The sequence below is a fragment of the Saccostrea echinata genome, unplaced genomic scaffold, assembly GCF_033153115.1.
Source record: "Saccostrea echinata isolate AGI-Se365-2 ecotype Australia unplaced genomic scaffold, CSIRO_AGI_Sech_v1 ptg000001l, whole genome shotgun sequence".
In the NCBI taxonomy this organism is placed as follows: domain Eukaryota; kingdom Metazoa; phylum Mollusca; class Bivalvia; order Ostreida; family Ostreidae; genus Saccostrea; species Saccostrea echinata.
Window position 1 is genome coordinate 29,949,278 of NW_026889750.1, and position 23,368 is coordinate 29,972,645.

The window sequence follows — 23,368 nt, forward strand, 5'->3', positions numbered from 1 at the left end:
ATATATATTACCCATTTAGTTGATTATATAGACTTCAATTTTTGTCAAACCTATATATACATATAATGAGCAGTACAAAGTAAATTAATTTACAAAGTAAATTAATTTCTGTAAAAAGCAGCAGAGCAACTCATGTAAATGTTGGAGGTCATGAGCCTCCAACTTTACTTCCGTAATATGAATTCCATCAAAAAAAAAAAAAAAAAAAAAATCTTAGAAGATTGTCCAAATCTTTAGGAAATATTCAATTTGTCTTTGTTACTTCCTCAAGCATATACAATTATTTTTATTGTCAGTATTTTTTAATCAGCAAATCAAATTTTTTAATCAGCAAATCAAATGAAGAGTTCTGTTTATGTTTTATCACTGTATTCCAGATTACAGATAATGTCAAACATTTGCCCATTTATGACTATTGCTCAGAACAACAACTAACAGCAACATATACAGTACATGGAATACTTAAACATCAACACAAAGGCATGCCATTATATAAATAGGAAAATACCTGTTAAGCTGAAGGAAATTCTTTCATTTTCTTTCTATACAAAATAAATCCCTAAAGGACTAAATTAAACCATACAGAAACTTTAAATTAGTTTCACTTTCATTGATCCAGTGCCTTTATTGGATATAAAATGGACATTAAAAATTCCTGAAGTAAAAGCAAAATTAGTAACAAATTTTTCTAGAAGGGCACAACTTCTGTTATTCAAATTTGTTTTCATTTATTATTGTGCACACACTACAAATGATTTTGTATCAGAGATCTAATTTCCCTACACACCAGTATCACTCATCTGTATCACAGCTTGTCACGGTGGCAGAACAGTCTGCCCCATCATACATACATGTACACATACATGGATAAACAACATACAATGTACATGGATATACAAAGATCCATGAAAATAGTATACAATCAAAAACTGATTGCATGTCCACATATACTTTTTTTCATCCATTCATGAATAATAAATTATTGAGGATATAAATGAACCAAATCCCAAGCAGGAAAAGTGTTTCTAATAGAGAAATCACTGGAAATCAAATAGAAATGGCTAAATGAAGTATGTACCATGAACATTGTAAATTGTACTGCTGCAAATCCTGTCAAATATGTCTTTGATTTAATCTTCCAACTGTAAGAAAGATTTTGTCCATTTTTGTGCATATGTAATAATTTTATATACTAGGTTGGTAGAATGAAAATATTTCATGAATGAAAACAGTATTTAACCAACAATAAAACATGATTTTTGCTATTTTGATGAAAAAATTATACCAAGCAACATTTTACTGCTTGAAATTCTTTACACACATTATCAGTTTTCCCTTCTCATATACATATATTTTCTGAAGAAGAAAAAAAGCAGAAACCAGCTGCATACAGCTGCAGACTTTATACTTGGTGAACACTCAGAAAACTTAAAAGCCTCTCATACATTGATTTATACTCTTCCTCATAAAACTTGTAATTAACCTCGCATACATCAAGTACACTGAATTCAAAGTACCTTTTTAATACTTCAGAACAAATGTTCACTTACACAAAGATGATTCTTCTGTACAAGTTTAAATAATTTACATGTACATACATTTGTTATGCCACCTTATATATAAAATGTACAGTGTAGTTGTTTCTCAACTACATGTATTACTTATATAAGCATACATGGACAAGGAAATGCTATAACTTGTAACTTATGATGTAAACATTTGTATGTAACACTGAAAACAACAAAATGTGTGATAACAAGACAAAATCACTGATTTCATAAGAGGGGTTGTTGTTGGGGAGGAGGCTGGTAAAACTGTCTACCGTCCATTTGTGACATTGTGTACTGAAAGTTCTGTTGAGGGACCCCGCTCTGTGCAGAGGAAACTTGCTGTGGCATTGATTGGTTGTGAGATGGAGGCATTGCACTCTGGGATTGAACAGATGGATTGTAAGCATTCATACTTGAATCTGATGAGGAACTGTTGGAAAGAAAGTAAAAATAATTATTAATCTCAGAGATGAAGACCAAATAATTGAAGGTAAAATTCTAATATCTGTAGCTACTAAAGAAATGTTGTATCATCTTTTATGGTAAATTAAGTATTAAACAGATAATCAACCAAGATATTTTATTTCTGATTATCATTGATATCGTATTTCTTAGAATCCCATAATTTTATGAAAGTTTAAACAGTTTCTGAACACCTATTCACCTGTAAGGTTGACTACTAGGTACTTGAGGCATATAGCTCTGTGGATTCATGGACATTTGCTGAGGAACTGATGAATTCATCTGATTCTGTGGCATCTGTACATTTGGGGGCATCATGCCAAGATTCTGTGGCATTGATCCCTGGGCTAAGGGCATCTGCCCCACAGGTATAGATCCCTGTGGAAGAGAGCTAGGTGGCATCTGACCTGGGCCAGGCTGAAACTGGGGTTGGCCATTATACCCTGACTGTTCAAGAAAATATTTACTTTAACATTAACATGCCTGTACATGATTTAACAAAAGATCATAGCATTATGAATTACCTGTATCTTCAATACACACATAAAACAATCAAGGATAAAGAAATTAAACAAAATTGATATTAAGACAAGGCTAGTGTACCTGACTGGGAAAATTGTAATTCATGGGAGCAGCAGGATGTTGAGTTTTATAGCCATAAGGAGCAGGGGTCTCTTTCATTAAGTTGTGATATAACTGCATTGCCTCCACCACTTTAGAATTTAGTTCACATAAACTGGCATGCTTTCTGCAAAAGAGAACAAAATTAAAACATTACAAAGCAAAAAGATTTAAAAATTTCAGATCATTTTCTTCCAAAATTAAACATAGGTAATCAGAGATTACAGAGCTCACCTCAACGAATGTTGTCTTTAAGTAAGGCAAAGTCCCACACTAAACTTATAATCTAGGAGTGTGCATCCCTAGATGCAACATTTATGCAATTTTGGTCTGATAGGACTTGCAGTTACTTGGGAATAGACTTATCTGAAAACTTAAAACTAGTCTCTCATCCAGAAAATGTAAGTCAAATCCAGCATCCGAAGCAAGTTTTGAGATTGTTCTTCCCTTGATGCATCATCCATGCAAGTTTGGTTCAGATAGGCCTTATAGTTACTTGGAAATGAGATCTGCTCCAAAAATTTTAACCTGGTTACTCATCCAGAAAATATAGGTCAGATCCAGCATCCGAAGCAAGTCCAGTAGTGTACATCCTTAGATGTATCATCCATGCAAGTTTGGTCAATATAGGGTTTATAGATACTTGGAAATGACATCTGCTCCAAAAACTTTAACCTGGTCACTCATCCGGAAAATATAGGTCAGATTCAGCATCCGAAACAAGTCCAGTAGTGTGAATCCTTAGATGTATCATCCATGCAAGTTTGGTCAATATAGGGTTTATAGTTACTTGGAAATGACATCTGCCTCAAAAACTTTAACCTGGTTACTCATCCAAACAAGAGGCCCAAGGGCCTTAACAGTCACCTGAGTACAATACAACAATTTAGAGGATCCATAAACTGAAAAATGAAGCTTTGTTGCCCAAAAGCAAGAAAAATAGTATGATTAGCATCAACAAAATAATTGGTCTAGTATCTATCTGCTTATCTGACTTTCCAAGTCATTAAATCTATAAAAGTACTTTTTCATTATACAATAAATTATCTTGCATAATTCTCTTACCCTATTAAGCTTTCAAATACATTATTTACATTGATTAATTATCAAAGGTGAATGGCAAAGGGGAATAACTTTGCTCAGCAGAATACAAGTTAATAGAGCCCTGGCCAGGACTAGAACACTTGACTAAATGGTCCAGGTGTTCAAAATTCTGGTAAAAATACCCTTGCATATTAAAACTTTTACTCTGTTTGCCTTGAACATCCCCAGAAGCATAGAAGATTTTCAAAGAAATGCATTTTCACCATATTATTAAATAAATAAAGCCCCATCCTTATCCAGAACATCTGACCCATTGGCCACGAACTCACAATTCTGGAAGAAGCACCCTTTCTCATTATAACTATACACTTGTTTCTTTACTTTATAACCAGTAGTAGAAAAAATATTTTGAAAGAAATTATGCATTTTCACTATATATAATCAATAGAGCTCTTCCCCCCTCACCAGAACCCCTGACCCAAGGGCCATGAGGCATTCTTCCTTATCATAACCATGCACTTCCTTTGTTTGAAAAATACCCAGGCGCACAGAAGATTTTGAAAGAATTCATGCCTATTCCCTATATAATCAATAGAGCCCCGCCCTAACACCAGAACCCCTGACCCAGAGGCCATTAAATTCATAATTTCTGAGGCAGCCATGCTCATCATAACTATGTACTTAGTTTATTTAATATCCAGGAACTGAGAAGATTTTCAAAGAATTAATGCAATTTTACTATATAATCAATGGAGCCCATTCCTAACACCAGAACCCCTGACCCAAGGGCCATGAAACAATTTCTGAAAAGGCAGTCATGCTCACAATAACTATGTTCTTAGTAATTCATAATTTCAGAAGAGGCACTCTTGCTCATCATAACTATGTACTAAGTTACTTTATTTAATACCCAGGAGCAGAGAAAAAGATTATCAAAGAATTAATACATCTTCCTATATAATCAATAGAGCCCCGCCCTAACACCAGAACCCCTGACCCTGAGGCCATGAAATTCACAATCTTGGAAGAGGCACTCTTGCTCATCATAACTAAGTACTAAATTAGTTCATTTAATAACCAGGAGCAGATAAGAAGATTTTCAAAGAATTAATGCATTTTAACTATATAATCAATAAAGCCGTTCCGTAACACCAGAACCCCTGACCCTGGGGCCATGAAATTCACAATTTTGGAAGAGGCACTCTTGCTCATCATAACTATGTACTAAGTTTCTTTATTTAATACCCAGGAGCAGAGAAGAAGATTTTCAAAGAATTAATACATTTTTATTATATACTGTGGTTTCATCATTATTCGTGGAACACCAATTTTCGTGGATTTCGTTGTTGAGTTGATCCACGAAATTAAATACTCATCGAAGTTTGGTGCTTCCATTTTGATTTTTGATAAACCTTTAAAAAGCCTATTACTACTTTCATTAATATATGTGAATATCCCCCCTTTCCCCAACAGGTTGGCTTTATAAACGAATTTTATCATTTTAAAGAATAACTTTTTAAAAAAATATTGTTTGATAATTATCTGGCAATTTTTAGCAAAATATGTTTAAATATTCTGAACTCTATTTATTCTATTAATTACTCTAACACAATTTAATGCTGATTTGACTTTGAAACAATTTTTTTTTTTGTTAAACATGAGAAAGCGGGTATGTATGTTCGGAAGTCCTGCCGTTTCGAAGCCCTTCAAGGTTTGCTTGTCGTTTTGTTTGTCGTCCATTTTGCATTTTTAAGCGTTACATCGTATCCAGCGAGAGTGGATGTGTTTGTTCAGAGATCTACAAACATGGGGGTCTGGATGTCACCGTTGAGTCTAAAAACAACACGCTGTGCATGTGAAAAAAGTCTTTAACACCATTTTGTTAATTTAAAAACTTAATTATTTTTGTTACTTTTTAATACCCTGGTGCCACACTTAATTATCGTCCTGTGTGCGCCTAAAAGATAAAATCCCAATTTTCTTAATATTTTAAGATTCTTGCACACCTTTTAACCAAAACGTTGATTAAATTAAAGTCTATTTTAATTAATTGTTTTTAATAATCTGTTTCAATATCCAATATTTAATTTGCCAATTGAGATCATAGTTTAGCTTACAATGGAGACGGTGTTTGGAATTCCTCACCCTTTATTGTTATACCATGTACACTGCGTTGTAAACGCTTCAAGGTTCCGACTTTAAAAATACAGATGAGTAAAATATAAAGAATAAATTAAAGAGTTGTCAGCTGTAAGTAAATGAAAAGGTGATTTTTTTTTTATGATCATTATCCACAAATTTACGTATCCTCGAAACAGTGATTTTTACTAAATCCACGAAAATTGATGCCCACAAATATTAATGAAACCACAGTACTCAATAGAACCCTGCCCTAACACCAGAACCCCTGACCCAGGGGCCATGAAATTCACAATTTTGAAAGAGGCACTCTTGCTCATCATAACTATATACTTAGTTAATTTATTTAATACCCAGGAGCAGAGAAGAAGATTTTCAAAGAATTAATGCATTTATATAATCAATAGAGCCCCACCCTAACACAAGAACCCCTGACCCTGGGGCCATGAATTTCACAATTTTGGTAGAGGACTCAATGCTTATTACAATGATGCCAACAGTTTGACTGCTTGATGTCCAGGAGTAAAGAAGAAGATTTTTAAAGATTGCATTATTTTTGGTGGTTTTAGCCCAACCCCTCAGGCCCCAGGGGGGCTGGGACCATGGAATTTACAATTTTTGTTCCCCTTCACCCATAGATACTATATGCTAAATTTGGTTGAAATTGGTTCAGCGGTTTCAGAGAAGAAGCTAAAAATGTTCAAATGTTAACACACGACGCACACCGCACGACGCACGCTGACGGACGAGAACGGATAGCAAAAGGTCACCTGAGTGACTCAGGTGACCTAAAAATATAGGTCAGATCCAGCATCTGAAGCAAGTCCAGTAGTGTGCATCCTTAGATGTATCATCCATGCAAGTTTGGTCAATATAGGGCTTACAGTTACTTAGAAATGAGATCTACTCCAAAAACCTTAACCTTGTCACTCATCCAGAAAATGTAGGTCAGATCCAGCATCGGAAGCAAGTTCAGTAGTGTGCATCCTTAGATGTATCATCCATGCAAGTTTGGTCAATATAGGGCTTATAGTTACTTGGAAATGAGACCTGCTCCAAAATCTTTAACCTGCTCCAAAAACATTAACCTGGTCATTCTTTAGCTGAAATTGCAGCATCTGAAACCTTGACTGGTACAATGAAGCACACTAGAAGCATCCTCCATGCATCTCTGACTAATATAGGCCATAGAAGTACTTGAAAAGAAAACTGCTCCAAAAACCTTAACCTGGGACGCTGAAGCCGACGCCAAGGGTATTACATAAGCTCCCCCAACTTCGTTGAGGTGAGCTAAAAAAAAGTATTACTTAGAACAACATGTCTAGATTGCTTAGCATTTTCAATTAGATAGAGTGAACTCCATCTTGATGGCTGCTAACAGTCCTAAATTACCTGCTCATGAAATAAAGAAAAGAGACAGAACCTGGTCTATGAAAATCCTTCACCTAATCAAAGGTAAAGGTCAGGCATCATTCAACTTGGAATTCAAAATCCTGCAACCTAATTTATTAGCACTCAGATTTTCTAGTTACAATAGGTTACTTCCTTACACTTACCACTTTAAGGCCTAAGTTTGCTCCAAAAAAAAACTAGTTACTGTGCAAAGTGTTGCATCCAATGTTTCTCTCTTCAAAGAATATGGACCAGAGTTTTTTTGCCAGTGATCTTGAACTCTGACCTGTGATAAGGTCACAAGCAATCTTTGTGCTTAGTATGAGCTTCCATGTTTCTCCATTACAAGACAGTGCTGAGACAGAAAACATTTCTCTACATGTGATCAATTTGTCATAAAATATCCTCAGGCCATAAGCAATCTTTGTGCAAAGTATTAGCTTCCAGTGTTTCTTAAACTTTCTTTGCTAGAAAGTATTGGTCCTGACATGAATTTTACACTTTTTCTGCCAATGACCTTGAAATTACCCAAAATAACCTTTCAACAAGGTCAAGACACATCCTCAAGTGATAAGTAAATCTTTCTGTGAAGTATGACCTTCAAATGTTTCTCCATTACAAAGTTATGACCTGGATATAATTGCAAGGATAGACAGTTGATTCCTATAAACTGTACCACCCTGAACTTTGTGGGGATAATAAAGAAATAAGCCAAACAAACATTCTATGTCATAAAATGAAGGTTTAGTACAGCACTTTAAAACACCAATACTTCTTTGTGAAACACATTGCACCTTACATGGCCGTGACCAAATAAGTGGTCTCTATTATATACAACTTGTGTAAGCTGTAGCTTTTTTTTATCAAAGTAAATAAATGTGTTAAATAACCTGGTGCTTGTACAAAGAACTCACTTGTCAATTTTTTCCAATTCAGTGTCAATCAGAGGACCCATTCTGGAACACTGGTTCTCCAGTCTTAACATTTCGGTTGAGTCTGGTTGTGTTTCACCAGTTGGATCAGCATTCTGTATCAACTGTAACACCTCATCAATCTTACCCTGAAACAAACATAACATTGAGGATCCCATGCAATCATTAAGATCAATCTTACCCTGAAACAAACATAACACTGAGGATCCCATGCAATCATTAAGAACTAAGAAGTAGTGCATATGGCCTAAACAATCATTAAGCAGGACAAAATTAAGCTGACTGAAATAAATCAATGTAATATTATGATTTATCTTACAATCTAACAATTCTACAATTGTAATTAAAATTTTAAATAGCTAGCATTTTCATACACTGATAGAAGTTGCTAAACACTAACAATAGGCCCATGGGCCACAATGTTCACAGAAGTCACCTTGGCCTGCTGTTTTTCAGAACAGTGGCCCCATCCTACTACGGGGGCCATGATTTGAACATTCAAAACCTGAGCATGCTTGCATGATTATTAATACAACTATCATGGCCATGCTGTTCTTTACAAGAAGTTTTTAAAAGATATCTTTCTTTGATCCTCTGTTATGGCCCCACCCTACCCCAAGGGGCGAAACTGAATCTACATGATGATGCTTGCATATTAAATATGACTAATCATGGCCTTTTGTTCTTGAAAAGATTTTTAAAGATTTTTTTTCATTATATTTCCATGTTAAACTTTGATCCCCTATTATGCCCCCACTCCCCATTCCACCCAGGGCCATTATTTGAACAAACTTGAATCTTTACAACTTGAGATTACTTGCAATATTAATACGACTAATCACGGCCCTGCTGTTCTTTACAAGAGGTTTTTCCCATTATATTTTCATGTGATCCTTCTATCTTCTGATCTTTTATTGTTTGTCCTAATATCGAGGGCCATGATTTGAACATTCTTGAATCTACACCACCTGAGGATGTTTGCATATCAATATTATGAATCATGGCCCTGCTGTTCTTGAAAAGAAGATTTTTAAAGTTTTTTTTCTATATATTTCCATTTTAAACTTTGATCTTCTACTGTGGCTGCACCCTAACCCTAGGGGCCATGACTTGAAAAAAAAAACTGAATCTACACTACCTAAGGATGCTTCCAAATGAATATGAATAATCATTGCCCTTTAGATCATCATCAAAAGATTTTTTCAAGATTCTTCCCTACATATTACTTAAACCTACATCTCCTATTGTGTTCCCAACCCCAGGAGCCATGATTTGAACAAAATTGAATTTACACTACCTGAGGATGCTTCCAAATAAATATGAATAATCACTGACCTGTATTTTTTCATCAGAAGATTGTTTCAAGATTTTCACCTAAATATTACCATGTTAAATCTAGATCTCCTATTGTGGCCCCATCCTAACCCTAGGAGCCATGATTTGAACAAGTTTGAATTTACACTACCTAGGGATGTTTGCATAATAATATCACTAATCATTGACCTACTGTTCTTGAGAAGATTTAAAAAAAAAATTTCCTCTATATTCATTCCTACATGTATGTTACACTTTGATCTTCTTCTGTGACCCAGCCTTAAACCTGGGGGGTCATGATTTGAATAAATTAGAATGTACATTCATTAAGGAAGCTTTCATATAAATTTGAACTTTTCTGGCCCAGTGGTTCTTGAGAGGAAGATCTTTAAGGCACCCACCTTTTTGCCATTTCTTAATTATCTCCCCTTGAAAGAGGGTATGGCTCTTCATTTGTATAAATTTGAATCCCCTTTACCTAGGAATGCTTTGTGGCAAATTTGGTTGATATTGGCCCAGTGGTTTTATAGAAGAAGATGAAAATGTGAAAAATTACATTAATACTACATACAGAGAGACATACACCAGACAAACTTTGATCAGAAAAGCTCACTTGAGCCTCTGGCTCAGTTGAACTAACAATTACCTCATCAATTGTCACTTCATCTGATTCAAAATCCAAAACCTGCACCTCCTCCTTAAAGGAAACAGCTTTTTCTACTTTAGCTGAAATAAATCAGAAAATATCTTTGACTAAAATAACAAAGTGTACATCAATGTCACATCACATTTATGATTAAAATGACTTTGGAAATTGGTCTCTAGTAGTGCAATGCACTCTAATTCTTACATTCTTCCGGCTCTACTGTCAAGTCTGAGGTGACAAAGTTGGCAGGGAACAGTCCCTCTCCTCGATGGTTGAAGCCTTTCCACCAGTTAGTATCACTACAATAAATATTATCATGCTATTGTTACTTATATGCTCTTTACACCAAGGTGGGAAAGCACAAAACGTTAGTGTCCAGTTTAGTTTTAAATAGATAAGGAAAGAAAAATCATTTATTTCCTACTGAGAAGATGAAATATCTGCATTGCCTTCAGCTTTGCTGATTTATCATCTTTTTAATAGAGAACACAATAATCTGTAATCCCTGTACCAATTACATGTAGTCAGTTTCCTTGGGTTACATAAAAATCCCTTTTTTCTTGAAAATGCAGTCATTTAGTCTAAGTAGACAATTAAAAGCAAAATACAAGCAACATTCCTTTTTATGAATTTAAGAGTATATATCTTACAAGACTTTAAAAGGAAACAACGATCTTTATTCAACTGAACTACATATATTGTTATACAAAGCTATTAAAGAAATGATGAAAGATATTGCATAATATGGGATAAATACCGGTAATCAGCAAAGTAATCCTAGGCTATGAATCATGCTTATAATGGTGTAAACAACTTGAATAAATCCATGTAAGTATGTCATACTGAGTAACTGTTACTTAACCTGTCGTCAGTGACACTAATGAATTCTCCAGACTTAAATGTCAGCTCATTGTCTTCAGCGGCTTCAAAGTCATATAGGGCTCGAACCTACAACCATGTCACAAACATATGCAAGTCAAAATAGCCAAATCAATTGACATGAAAGCAACAGTCCTCAGATTGATTTCTTATCTTACAAACTAAATGTACAAATATATTGTAGTACGACATATACTGTATCTATAAAATGTAAATGTAACTTTGAGTCTTTGTAGCAGTCAGGTACACATATTTCTTTAAAATGTAGAAATCTTTAGCATCTTAACACAGATGTTTCTGATTGATTTCCTATCTCTGGAATACTCTCACCTTTCTGACTTCCCTGGGTTTACTGCTAGTGGCATATATAGCAGAGGAATTAAATCCTGTAGGATACAAACTCGTGGTCTTGGCAGTTGATTTCTCCGATTCTTTTAAAGAGAGGGCTATTGCTGTTCAAAAAAAAAAAACATTACTAAATAAATACTTTAAACTTTTGTTGAATTATGCATGACAACATTGAATCTTCTTCTCAGAGCTAGCAAAACTTTTTTTTAACATCTCCCAAATTATGGTAAAATTTCCTTTGTATGTGACAGACCTTCACATAAGGAAATTCTTAAAGTTAGTTTCTATGAACAAGTGCCTCATTTCATGAATTCATTAAGTTGAACAAAAGATAACTAGAAAAATACATCAAAAGAGTAAAGCACTTTAGACATGATTGAATTAACAATATCACAGAAGAGAGGAGTTACAAAGACAGCTTTCAATCTAATAGTACTGTGAGCAAGCAGGAAAAAATATCTGCTGCAATTTTTTTCAACTGCACATATACAATTTTTCAAATATGACCCTGAATGTGCCAAAATGAATTGGCAAAAAAAAAAATGCATCCCCCAGGTAATAAGTAATCTTTGAGTGAAATATGGATATCCAATGTTTCTCCATTACAAAATTACGTACCTGACATACATTTTACACTTTTCTTCCAGTGACTTTGAACTTGCTATAATAACCTTGGGTCAAGGTTATGACAAACCTTGAGCTCACAATTAAAATATGTTTGATGTTTCAACTTGAAATACTTATTAATAACAACGTAATGGACTGGTTACAAAATGTTACACTTTTTTTTTGCCAGTGACCTTGTACTTGCCAGAATGACCCTGAGTCAATTTCAGGACACATCTCAAAGAAATAAGTGATATTTATATGAAATATGGACTTCCAATGTTTCTGCATTAGAAAGTTATACACCATACATAAACTATTTTTTCTACAAGTGACCTTGACCTTGCTAAAATAACCTTGGGTCATGGTCAGTACATACCCTTTTGTCATATACAATATTTGTGATAAATATAAGCCTTTAATGTTTTCCATTACAAGATATGGCCGGGAAAGGAATTAAACATTTTTCTAAAAGTGACCTTGAACTTGATAAAATGACCTTGACCAGGTCATATGACACACCTTCAGGTTGTATGGGGTATAAACTTTCAGTGTTTCTCCATAAGACCAGACACAAATTTCATACTTTTATCTGCCATTGACCTTCAACTTGCAGGAATGACCTGGGTCATGGTCATGGTGCACCCTCAAGTTATAAACAAACTTTGTATCAAGTATGCACGAGTTTCCAATGATTCTCCATTACAAATTTATAGCCAGACATGATTGCATGGACAGACAGATGGACAAGGTGATTCCTATATCCCCCTCCAAACTTCATTTGCGTGGGTATAATTAGCTCGTTAACTCGCTTTAATTCTACCTTTTGCTATATCATCTTCCTCCTGTTGGCTATTAGCAACATCAGGATTGCTACTTAATTGTGTGGTCTTCTTTACCTAAAGGCCATAAAAATCAACACAATAATTATTTCCAATTGATTAATTAATATCAAATAGAATGAAAATCTTTTTAAGAAAAAAAATTAATATAGAGTTGAAAATTTGATACAAACAGTTAAATCATGACTGAAAGCTTGAAGATGCCATGTTTGCACAAATGAAATAAATATTATGATACAGACTTACTGGGGCATCCTGATCACTGAAATCTACTCCCTCAGATTTCAAACTGTTGTAAAATGATGGAATCAAACTGAAAAAAAAATATATACATATATGTTAATAGCCAGAAACAAAGACATCATCAAAACAAAGTAAATATAAGGATTTATCCAATTATATTCAATTCTAGATGGTTTATCTAAATCATGAACATTTAGTTTAACAAGGAGGGAGGATAAAAATTTCAAAGTAACAATTTAGTATGACAAATATTCTAAAACAAAATACCTTAACGTAGGTTCATCTCTAAATTCCTTAGACTCTGCCCACTTCTTTATCATCAACTTTAATCTCTGAGCTACTTTTGGATGAGCCTGTCAACAAAGGGTTCAAATTGAAATACTAAGTTAATCATGGTTACATTTTCTTCACCAGGTGCTGAATTTCAGGTGATAGCATGGCTAATCCATACAGACGTGAAATTCTTTTATGGTTTGAAGTCTACATACTATCATGGAAAATACTAAACCCTATATAGTAAAACTTGTTTTGTGCGAACGTGGAAATTTTCAAACATAGAGAAGTTTCTGGGTGTTCCCGGCAACACTCTTTACAATTCCTTGTAATATTTTATGGCGACTACGAACTATGATACAACAAATTTATGGATATAGAGAGTTAATTTTGTGTCCAGTAGAGATAAAAAATAACAAAATTTAAATCTTTTACAAAATATATTTTAGGATCTCAAAATTAAAGATATTAAACTTACATTATTTTGTGTAAGTATTTAAGATTGAAATTTTATTAACTATATCAACTTAAGGTTCTCCAAAGTAGGTTTTGTACATGTATTTGATACTCCAATAAATAAGCATATTCTTTAATCATAAGAAGGAAAATGTGTACACTGTAAATGTATAAATATATTCTAATGCACTATACAGTTGAACTTCGGTATCTCGAACATGGATATCTCGAATACCATGGTATTGGGAAGTCCTAACCACCTATTTCCTCCATATCTCAAAGTTTTTTCTCTGTCCCATCAAGTTTGAGATAACGAGGTTTGACTGTATAAACTTTTACAAACTTTTTATATGGATATCATGAATTACGGATATAGTGAAGTTATCCCTCAGTTCCCCAGGACTTTGCTCATGAACTTGTCCACTGTTCTGGGAATAATTTTTTTTCATGTTATTATTTATTATTTTCAATAAGAGATTTTAGGATATCAACAGCTGAACTCTTTAGATCGCTTTATAGATAAAACACCAGGCAAACTAAGAATAAATGTCCTTAAGAGCTACTGCATAGTCACAATAGTATGTTTACTTATTTCAGTCTTTGACTGATACATTTCCATGTATGTAAAGATATGTACAAATAAGCAATTTATATTCAAAACACACCATTATTTTGGGGTCTGACAGTAAAATTTGAAGGTGGTACTAATCTTGAGCTTTAAAATAATCTGGGAATCCCAATGACTTCATAACTTTGTACATGTAGAAGCTAGAAGTTGGCACACAATTATTGTTTTCTTGAACAATATTGTTTGAAGCAATTTATGTATAATATTAATTTTATATCATATCTTATCCTTCCAATAGGTGCTTTGTCTGTAAGATAAAACCTACTTTTTGATTTATCAGAGTCCGACATTCTGAGATGAAATCTCTAGATGATATTTCTAAATGGAAAGATTTACCACAGTTGTTGACACAGGCATCCAGGAGCTACAAAAAAATTATAACTCTTCAGTAAAAATTTATCTAATTTTATCAAAAACTAATTCCAGATAAAATTGCTCTTAAAGGGACATGGATATTAAAATTCTACAAGAAGGAAAATGAAGAAAGTCAATCCATGAAAATCTTTAACCAAAATTAATAAAACACAGTCTGTATATATATAATGAGTCTGTTAATGGTGCATTTAATTACATTTGTGCTTATTTTTAGCATAAAGGTGAGCTTTTTTTGCTTTCGTATTTCTATGCAATATTTTCCAGAACCTATATTACCTAAGGAGGGATTCTTTAATACGCATGAATCTATTCCACTGCTTGCATGTTCAATATTAAAATATCAATTACATGCTGTATAATCTCTACTCACATCAGACAGGCATACTGCCTTTCATTTCTTGATTACAATACAGTGACTACAAAGTAAAATTACCGTTAATGCCTGCATTGCCACAAATGGTACACGGTGATTCAGTCTTTTGGCAATGGATTGCAAACAATCTTTTGATCTAAAACAGAAAGGTATCATAAATAGTATCAATAAAGCTCTTTATCCTTTGGGGTATTTTAAAACCATATCACTTTATACAAGTAATGAAATATTTGAATATAAAAATCAATTACCATGTAGTTTTAAAGACCTCTCATTTAACTTTGTATGTTGAAACAAGGAAATACTGATGCCCTTAATGGCAGCTTTTTCAAAAGTAGGTCAAGGTCATGGGGTCAGATATATTGATACCCAAAGAAAGGTCTTGTAAAAAAGAATACATAAGTGCAATCTGAAAGCCCTAGTATCAACTCTTCAAAAGTTATGGCCAATTTAAAGTTTTATAAAAGAAAGTCCAAGGTCAAGAAGTCAAAATGTTGGTACCAAAAAAAAAAAGGTCTTGTCACAAGGAATATATCTGAAACATGAAAGCCTTAGCACCAACCATTCAAAAGTTATGGCCAATGTTTAAGTTTTTTTTTCCAAAAGAAGGTCAGAATCCAATGCCATGGTCAAGAGGTAAAAAATGTTGTTACCAAACAAAAGGCCTTTCACAAAGAGTCCTTTGTCACAAAGAATATGCATGTGAAATATGAAAGCCCTAGTATCAAAAGCTATGGCCATGATTAAAGTTTTTACAAAGGTAGGTCAAACTCCAATGTCAAGGTTGTGAGAACAAAAATGTTGGTACCCAAAGAAAGGTCTTGTCACAAAAAACAAACATGTAAAACATGACAGCCCTAGCATCAACCATTCAAAAGTTATGGCTAAGTTTTAATTTTTTTTCCCAAAAGTATTTCAAACTGCAAGTCAAGGTCAAGAGGTCAAAAATATTGGATCTCAAACAAAAATCTTATCACAAGGAATACACATGTGAGATATGAAAGCCCTAGCACCAACCATTCAAAAGTTATGGCCAAGGTTAGAAGGTGTGTTACATGTTGAGTTCAGAAATGTTGGTACTCAAAGTTGGGGCCGAGGTTAGAGGTTTTGTGGACAGACAGACCAAAAACTATATGCCCCAAATCTTTGATTACGGGGCATAAAAACACTCATGATAAGATTGTGAAATAAAGTTGATACCAAATGTGACTTGGGTACATGTCTGAATTAGCAGATTATGGCAAAATATCAACATGCTTACACTATACCAGCACATTATTATTATTCTACTAAATTTGAAGAAAACTGTAATTCAATGAAATAATATTTTATTTAGTGTAATTATCATGATTATATTCATAAACTAGAAATATCACTCTGAATATCAAAAATACTCTTTTAATTTGATTTTAAAAATAAAACAAATGTATGATAATGATTCTTTTTATGAAAAAGGATCTCTTTCAAACAAAATTAAATATAATATCTATCCTTGGTTACAAGAAATGAAACAACAGTACATCTTTATTGTTTCATTTCATAAAGAAAGACCCATATTGTTGTTTGTGTAATGTTACACATACTCTTGTGTTGAGTTAATGATAAACATACAACAATAATACATCTCTTTTGATTCTCCATATTTTTTTTTAAGCCATGAAACAAATTGTCTTTATTTGTATAGATTCAAGTTTTGTGGATATCTCCTCTTTGATATTGATATTAAGACACATATCAATCATTATTCAAAGGAGATTTGATGTGCTATTCTATTGTGTCAGAAATCAGGATTAAAAAAACATAGATCACATTATATAAAGTTGGGATACAATACTTTCTTGTTATATAATCAAGTTGTAGTTCTAAGTTCAAAGAAATGATTAGATATTGATACATGCAGTGTAACAGAATAGAACTTCAGCACTGTCTATTAGCAATCTGAAATATCCAACTTACCCATTGGTTGTGTTGACTTTATCTACTATGTCCATTATAACGGCCCAGTTCTCTTCTGTATTCATTTCACTAGTTGCCTTTTCTGAAAAAAATATTGATGTAAAATTTGAAAACTTAAAGAGAAATCAAACATTAAATGAATACGTTTGGATTATGCTTTATTGTAAATCATGATACATGTACTTAATAGTTTCTTCCATTTCCTGTATTTCAATTTCATCAAGATATGTGTACTAGACAGTTCTTCAAAATTTTACACCTGACAATGCCTTAGGTTGCAAATGAATTATCAGGGTTCTCCACAAGGGGTTTTACCATGGCGGCCCGCCATGGTTAAATTTATATGCGCCATGGTTAAACGAGCTGCGCCATGGTTAAAATGGGCGGCCGCCATGGTTAAATTTTTATTGCATTTTAGTATTTACACCTACTTTTTAATGACTTGAGTAGTTAATTGTGTTTATACTACGACTGCCATGCATCTGGCATGCCTCGAGGGAAAGCGGACTGTGCAAACAAACACGGTCGCTGATCGGCGACTATGCTGGGAAGCGTGACAATGGAGGGTCAATCAGCTGAAGATCAATATCTTGAGAATTAATTATCCTGTAGTATACAAACATGTAATTTCGGGAAATTCCAACGTGTTCACTATTTGATAAAAGATCATAACGAGCAGTAGGTATGCCCAGAAAAAAATGAGCCCTTTCAAAATTTCCTATTCTCTGTATTTAATCAATTCCTCATGCTTTGTTTTCAAGCATTAACTTTACTATCTTTCTGATAAAATGTACGCAAGTGCCAATCGTCGTCTTAGTTTTAGTTACCTCCCGTTTTTATGAAACTTCGCGTGGCGCTATTCTTAGCACGGGCACGTGGAGGAATAAACAATGGAGGAAACTCAGCGAAAATGCAATATGTAGCAAAAATAACGTTTAGAGAAAGACAGAATAGAGAAACGCAGCTCTGTTAAGGCTGCATTAAGGGGGCGGGGCCTAATTTATATGGGAAAAGTTTACTGTGACATCACACAAATATAGCAATTCCTCACAATAACAGAAAATGAAATAATTTGCGAATCTAAACTGCATAAGAGTAATGAACTACATCAAAACTTACCACTGCATTCATTTTTGTCGCTAGTTAAATCCCACACAGCAAGATATAAACAAGTCACTGATCGCAATGCACTTGTCGACATGACGTCATCATGGTAAAGTTTGACGCATTTTATGTGCAGTGAGAGGCGGATCAAGTAATTTTTTCACAGTGAAAAATGCATTTTATTATTAAACAGAATATTATTTGCAAATCTTAGGTAGACCATTAATACAAATCTGAAACGTTTGTTTAGTGCCATTATTTAAAAAATATCCAGATAATGTATTGAATTAATTCTACCGTGTTTTTGTCTACAGGATGTGCATGTTTCACGCCGAGGTGCCTCATTAAATCGCCTTTTCGCAAGGGCATACACTTAATAGATCTTGACCATTTTTTGAATACACATATCGGACGTATTCCTTAACTTGAAAAGTGCTGCTGCTTTCCTGAAATCAATAGCATGATTTAATAAATACATAAAACTTGGTAAAGGTCACACATATTTCAAAACTAGCCATATAACTTGAAATTTAAACTAATAAAATGTGAATTCTATTTAAAGCAGCAGCACTTTCCATAAACTACAAGTTATGTAGAAACAATCTATTACTTTAATTTTTAATTTTAACTAGGGTATGCCCTTGCGATATTGAAATTTGTTTGTGACCTACATACAGTACACATTACATGCATTTATCACGTGACTATCAAATAACGTGACCAACCAAATTCAGTACAGAGCGGGGTATATAATGTTATTTCAAAGAATGTTAAAGTCATAAGATAATATAGTACCTTTACAAAAATAAAGTCAGTTTAAAAAGGTATGTATTTATGCACGTTTATATTCTGTTGATTTCTTTAAAGTACGCCTTAACAGTGCTGCGAAGCAAAATTACATTAATGCAAATTAATGCCCCCGGTAAGTTACTTTTACCATGTATGCCACCAGTAAGTTTTCATAGATCATGCAGTTAAAAAAAGCTTAGGCATTAGTAGGATGTTGGCTTTCGTTTGTTTGTGTGTCTGTTAACTTTTTTTTAAAGTACTACCAATTCATCAGTTTTTGTCATATTTAAATAAAACTTTTTATATATATAACAGGCAACATCAATTCTGTATATCAGTTTTTGAAAACTGTTGCCATGGCTACTCTATCAAAACATTATTTTGAAATTCCTTCAAAATGTTCCTACAGTTTTGGACCAATGTTGGTACATTTGTAGAGTAATTAAAGTGACAGTACGGCGCATCTCATCAAAAAACTGACTAGATAAAATTTTCCGACAAGATTTGGAATTTTTTTACTACTCATAAATGTATAAACTTTCAGAAAATTACAACTTTTACAATTAAATAATTTGGATTATTTCATTAACATTAATAGTTATTTATGGGACGTAAATATATACATCGCAACGTGTTCGGGGTTCCACATTCCATGCTATGCACGCATGCGTAGTTTTCATAAACAAAACAGCATGGTTAGAGAGGGAATCCCGGTAGGCCTGCTACATTGACCAAGTCGACCAAAAAGAAAAAGAAACTGAAAATATAACTTGAAAAAGCAACTTTCATGACTAAAATTTAGTTTGGGGATTAATAAAATCGCTGGATAAGGAAGAAACGGGAACTCGGCGACACTCACGCTTCTATTCGACAGGTTTGTTGATACTTATTATCATTTCTCATTTTTCCGTCGCTTTCAAAGAAAAAAAAAATAGTGTAAACTCAACATTAAAAATACATCTTTGACTTATAAACATTGTTGCCATTTGAAATGCTAATTTTCTTTAATTGTGCAGAAAAATATTTTGTTTGACATTTGCCGCAATAACGTATGATAAGTTGGTTTTCCCTTTCTCGGACCCCCAATACACAAAACGTAAACATTTGTACTTTTAATTCTGTTAAATTCGCCTGAATGCAGACTAAAATCTTTACGATTATTATTTTAGATTATTTTATCAGAAAGTTATGATAATTTGTGTTTTTGAAAATTGCTTTCACCTAATATTCATTATAACTGTAAACTCTACAGTGTAGGCACGTGCCGTTTTAGAATTCACGTGGTACAAATAAACAGATCTAAGATTGCTCCAGTTCGTACGACCCTTGATTTTCCGGCAGATTCTAATTACGTTAATTTTGTTTGAGTAGAGAATATTTCTGTTTCTCAAACTGCTTACATCAACTTTATACCTTATTTCTTAATGACATATTGGGTAAATTTGGATGAAATAGCACACATTTTGCAGCCGTACTGTCGCTTTAAGATACATAATCCTTTTTATTTTTAATTTTTTAGCTTAAAAAATTATTGGTTATTTCAACTTTTTGTGCTACAGTGGTTAAGTTTTGTGAATTAACCAATTGATTAATGAAGGTTAGGAAGTCTAACATGCATTCGTGTTTTTGGTCACATTGCGCCTTCACGCAGCTTCCTCCATGGTTAAATTTTCAAATGTGGAGATCCCTGATTATTCTGCTTTAAAGCATTCAGTTGGGATAATATAGAGTCAAAATAGAACAAAGGGGAACTTTCAGTCATGTCAACAAGCAAAATTTATTTTGCATTTATTCTATCTCATTACATATTAATCCATGTTTTAAAGAATAAACAACAAGTATTCATTGTTTTACATATTATTAATGTCCCTTGTTTTCAGCATTCGTGCTAAAACATGTGAGACTCAAGGCTATCTAGAACACCTGTCCCACCATATTATGACTGATTAATAATATTAATATCAATAATTCATAATTAATATTATGAATTATATTATAGTTCATAATATGATGAACTACAAGTATTATTTTCAAAGCACATGTGATTTCATATAAAATATTTTGTTGATTTATTGTCAAGAAGACAAATAAAATACTAAGTTTTAATTATCATTTTTTTCAAATTTATCATAATATGAAGATACATGTATCATGTCCTATTATATGTGTATCAAGATACATATCCTATGGCAAAACCTGTGTATCGTCCCGCCTAGTTGGAATAATCTTATTGTTTAACCGAGTCCGTAGGACAATATCATTTTAATGATAGAAAGTTCTATCTACGTCCCACCCCTAATGATCATCATGATGCTGGGTATCAGTACACATTTTCTCAAAAGCACAATACTTTGAAAAGTAGTTATGAATTCATTGATTTCTTTACACAAATTTTCATCTCTAAGAAGCTCAGTTTGGAACCTTGAGATTTCAGAAAAGTATTGATTGATTTTTAACAACAAAAAAATAATTCAGAAATGATAAAGATATATGATACCAAAATTTGCGGGGTTCTTAACCATTTTAATTTTTTAACTCCACTCTAACACTGGTTATTTCATTTTAAAAATTGTCCAAAAAGACTGTTTATGTTTAGCTTTGTTGTAAAAATTAAAAACTGTAGTTTTAGTCATGTGTCAAAACATTGTGTCCTTGAATTTCAATCTTTCACCCTAAACCATTTCATTACTGTGGATAAATGCTATTTATGTTTGATTGAATAGGCACTCTTACCGACATCACTGTCGAAAGGCGTTGAAGGGGTGAAAAGTGGCATAATTCTCGTCTTCTCTGACTTCTGTCTGTGAAAAATATATTACGGAACTATAAATTGCGCATGTTCTGACGTCATCTTTTGTTTACTTCCGCCAGTCAGACCCACATGATAATTACGCTTACCACGAGTTATTTCCCCTCTATCCTTTGTTTCAGGTCAATGATTTGTATTCATTCCTACTGCTTAGTATGATCGTAAAACCCGCTTCCATGAATATTTTGATAAAACATGTTAAAGAAAAATTGAATTTTTGATATAAGCATAATCAATATTCATGAGGTGTGGTTTTATTCTTGAAGTATTTTTTAAAATTAATATATATATATATATATATATATATATATTTACAACAAAGAATAACTGAGTATAAATCAAGAATTCAAAGTCCCAACATCAGAAAATCTTCTTCTTCTTAATGTTATCAGCAAAGCATTGGATTTTTTAAAATAAATAATTTTTGATATCAGAAAATATGAATTGTATAAATTTAAAGGGCAGGAAAGAAGGCATGGTTTGAACAAACTTGAATTTAAACTACTTGAGGATGCTTCCATATATTTATACATGTATGACAAATCACGGCTTTAAAAGATTTTTACAGATTTTCTCCAATATATTCTTATTTAAAATTTGATCTTCTATTGTGGCGCCACCGTACCCCTGTGGGTCATGATTTGAACAAAATTGAATCTACACTACCTGAGAATGCTTCATATAAAAGTGACTTATCATGGCTTTGTTGTTCTTGAAGAGAAGATTTTAAAGATTCCTCCTTTGTATTCTATGTAAAACGTTGATCGCCCATTGTGGCCCCACCCCGTAGGGTCATGATTTGAACACTACCTGAGGCTGCCTCCATATATGAGACCAAAATTAAATGTTTAACATCTTTTTCTAGTCTTATGATATGATTCAGGATGATAACTTAGAAAGGGAAAATTTCATGTTGGATTTTTTTCATAACTCAATATCTAGGCCCGATGCCTGTAATCCCCACAATATCAAGGGTCCTGACTCCTGAGTCCTCACGGCTACGACGGTTAGGGCCCCTGGCAATGTTAGAATGGATACATGTATCAATTTTATTAGATTTTTTTTATTATCTGAAGAAATATATACGTATAATTTTTTATAAAACCATATTATCATAATATGAGGAAATATTGAAAGGTGTTAGTAAAAAGGCGTAAAACGCGAAGTGAAGGAGTGAAGAGGCGTTACAGTTACACGAAAAAAGGCGCAATAGCGCAAAAATGCATTATTGCGCCTTTCAAGAGACTACATTGTAAATCAAAGTACTGAAAATTTTGCAATTCATTTAATGCTAGTAAATGACAATAAAAATCCGCGATTTTTGATATTCGGTGGCAAACGGAAGTACTGACGACGTAAAAAAAGTTGAAGTTGCACATCTACCTGTCACGATCTCTTACATTATGTTATTTTCGTTTACTTGTAATTACTAGTATATAAATATTTCACAATCTTAAGTATTATGAATTTGGAAACGAGTCAAACACACTGGATCAAAAATCAAGCTCCTCCAGTAAGCCAAACCACAACACTAAAGAGTTAAGCATTTAGTTCAGGGTGAAAGTAGAGATTTTCTTTTTTCAAGGA

The 23,368-nt window shown here is 33.3% G+C and overlaps 1 protein-coding gene across 1 annotated transcript; it reads right to left on the bottom strand.

Annotated features, from left to right (window-relative positions):
• Positions 1–280: 280 nt before the first annotated feature.
• Positions 281–21,842, bottom strand: LOC133189212 (signal transducing adapter molecule 2-like). The gene is made up of 15 exons (XM_061324618.1): positions 21,706–21,842; positions 17,080–17,161; positions 15,184–15,259; positions 14,641–14,739; positions 13,286–13,371; positions 13,022–13,088; positions 12,757–12,832; positions 11,310–11,431; positions 10,963–11,048; positions 10,305–10,399; positions 10,101–10,180; positions 8,123–8,268; positions 2,616–2,760; positions 2,215–2,459; positions 281–1,980 (listed from the first exon to the last, which is right to left on the bottom strand). The coding sequence occupies exons 1-15, from the start codon at positions 21,746–21,748 to the stop codon at positions 1,776–1,778; spliced, it is 1,653 nt and encodes a 550-aa protein (XP_061180602.1). The 5' UTR covers positions 21,749–21,842; the 3' UTR covers positions 281–1,775.
• Positions 21,843–23,368: the final 1,526 nt, after the last annotated feature.

Excerpts from the sequence above, each read along its gene's own strand:
- LOC133189212 (XM_061324618.1), bottom strand. The coding sequence starts at position 21,748 with ATGCCACTTTTCACCCCTTCAACGCCTTTCGACAGTGATGTCG. Across the intron at positions 11,432-12,756 it reads GGAAGATGATATAGCAAAAG|CAATAGCCCTCTCTTTAAAA; the intron begins GTAGAATTAAAG and ends TTTTTTGAACAG. Across the intron at positions 8,269-10,100 it reads ATGAAGTGACAATTGATGAG|GGTAAGATTGATGAGGTGTT; the intron begins GTAATTGTTAGT and ends TGTTTGTTTCAG.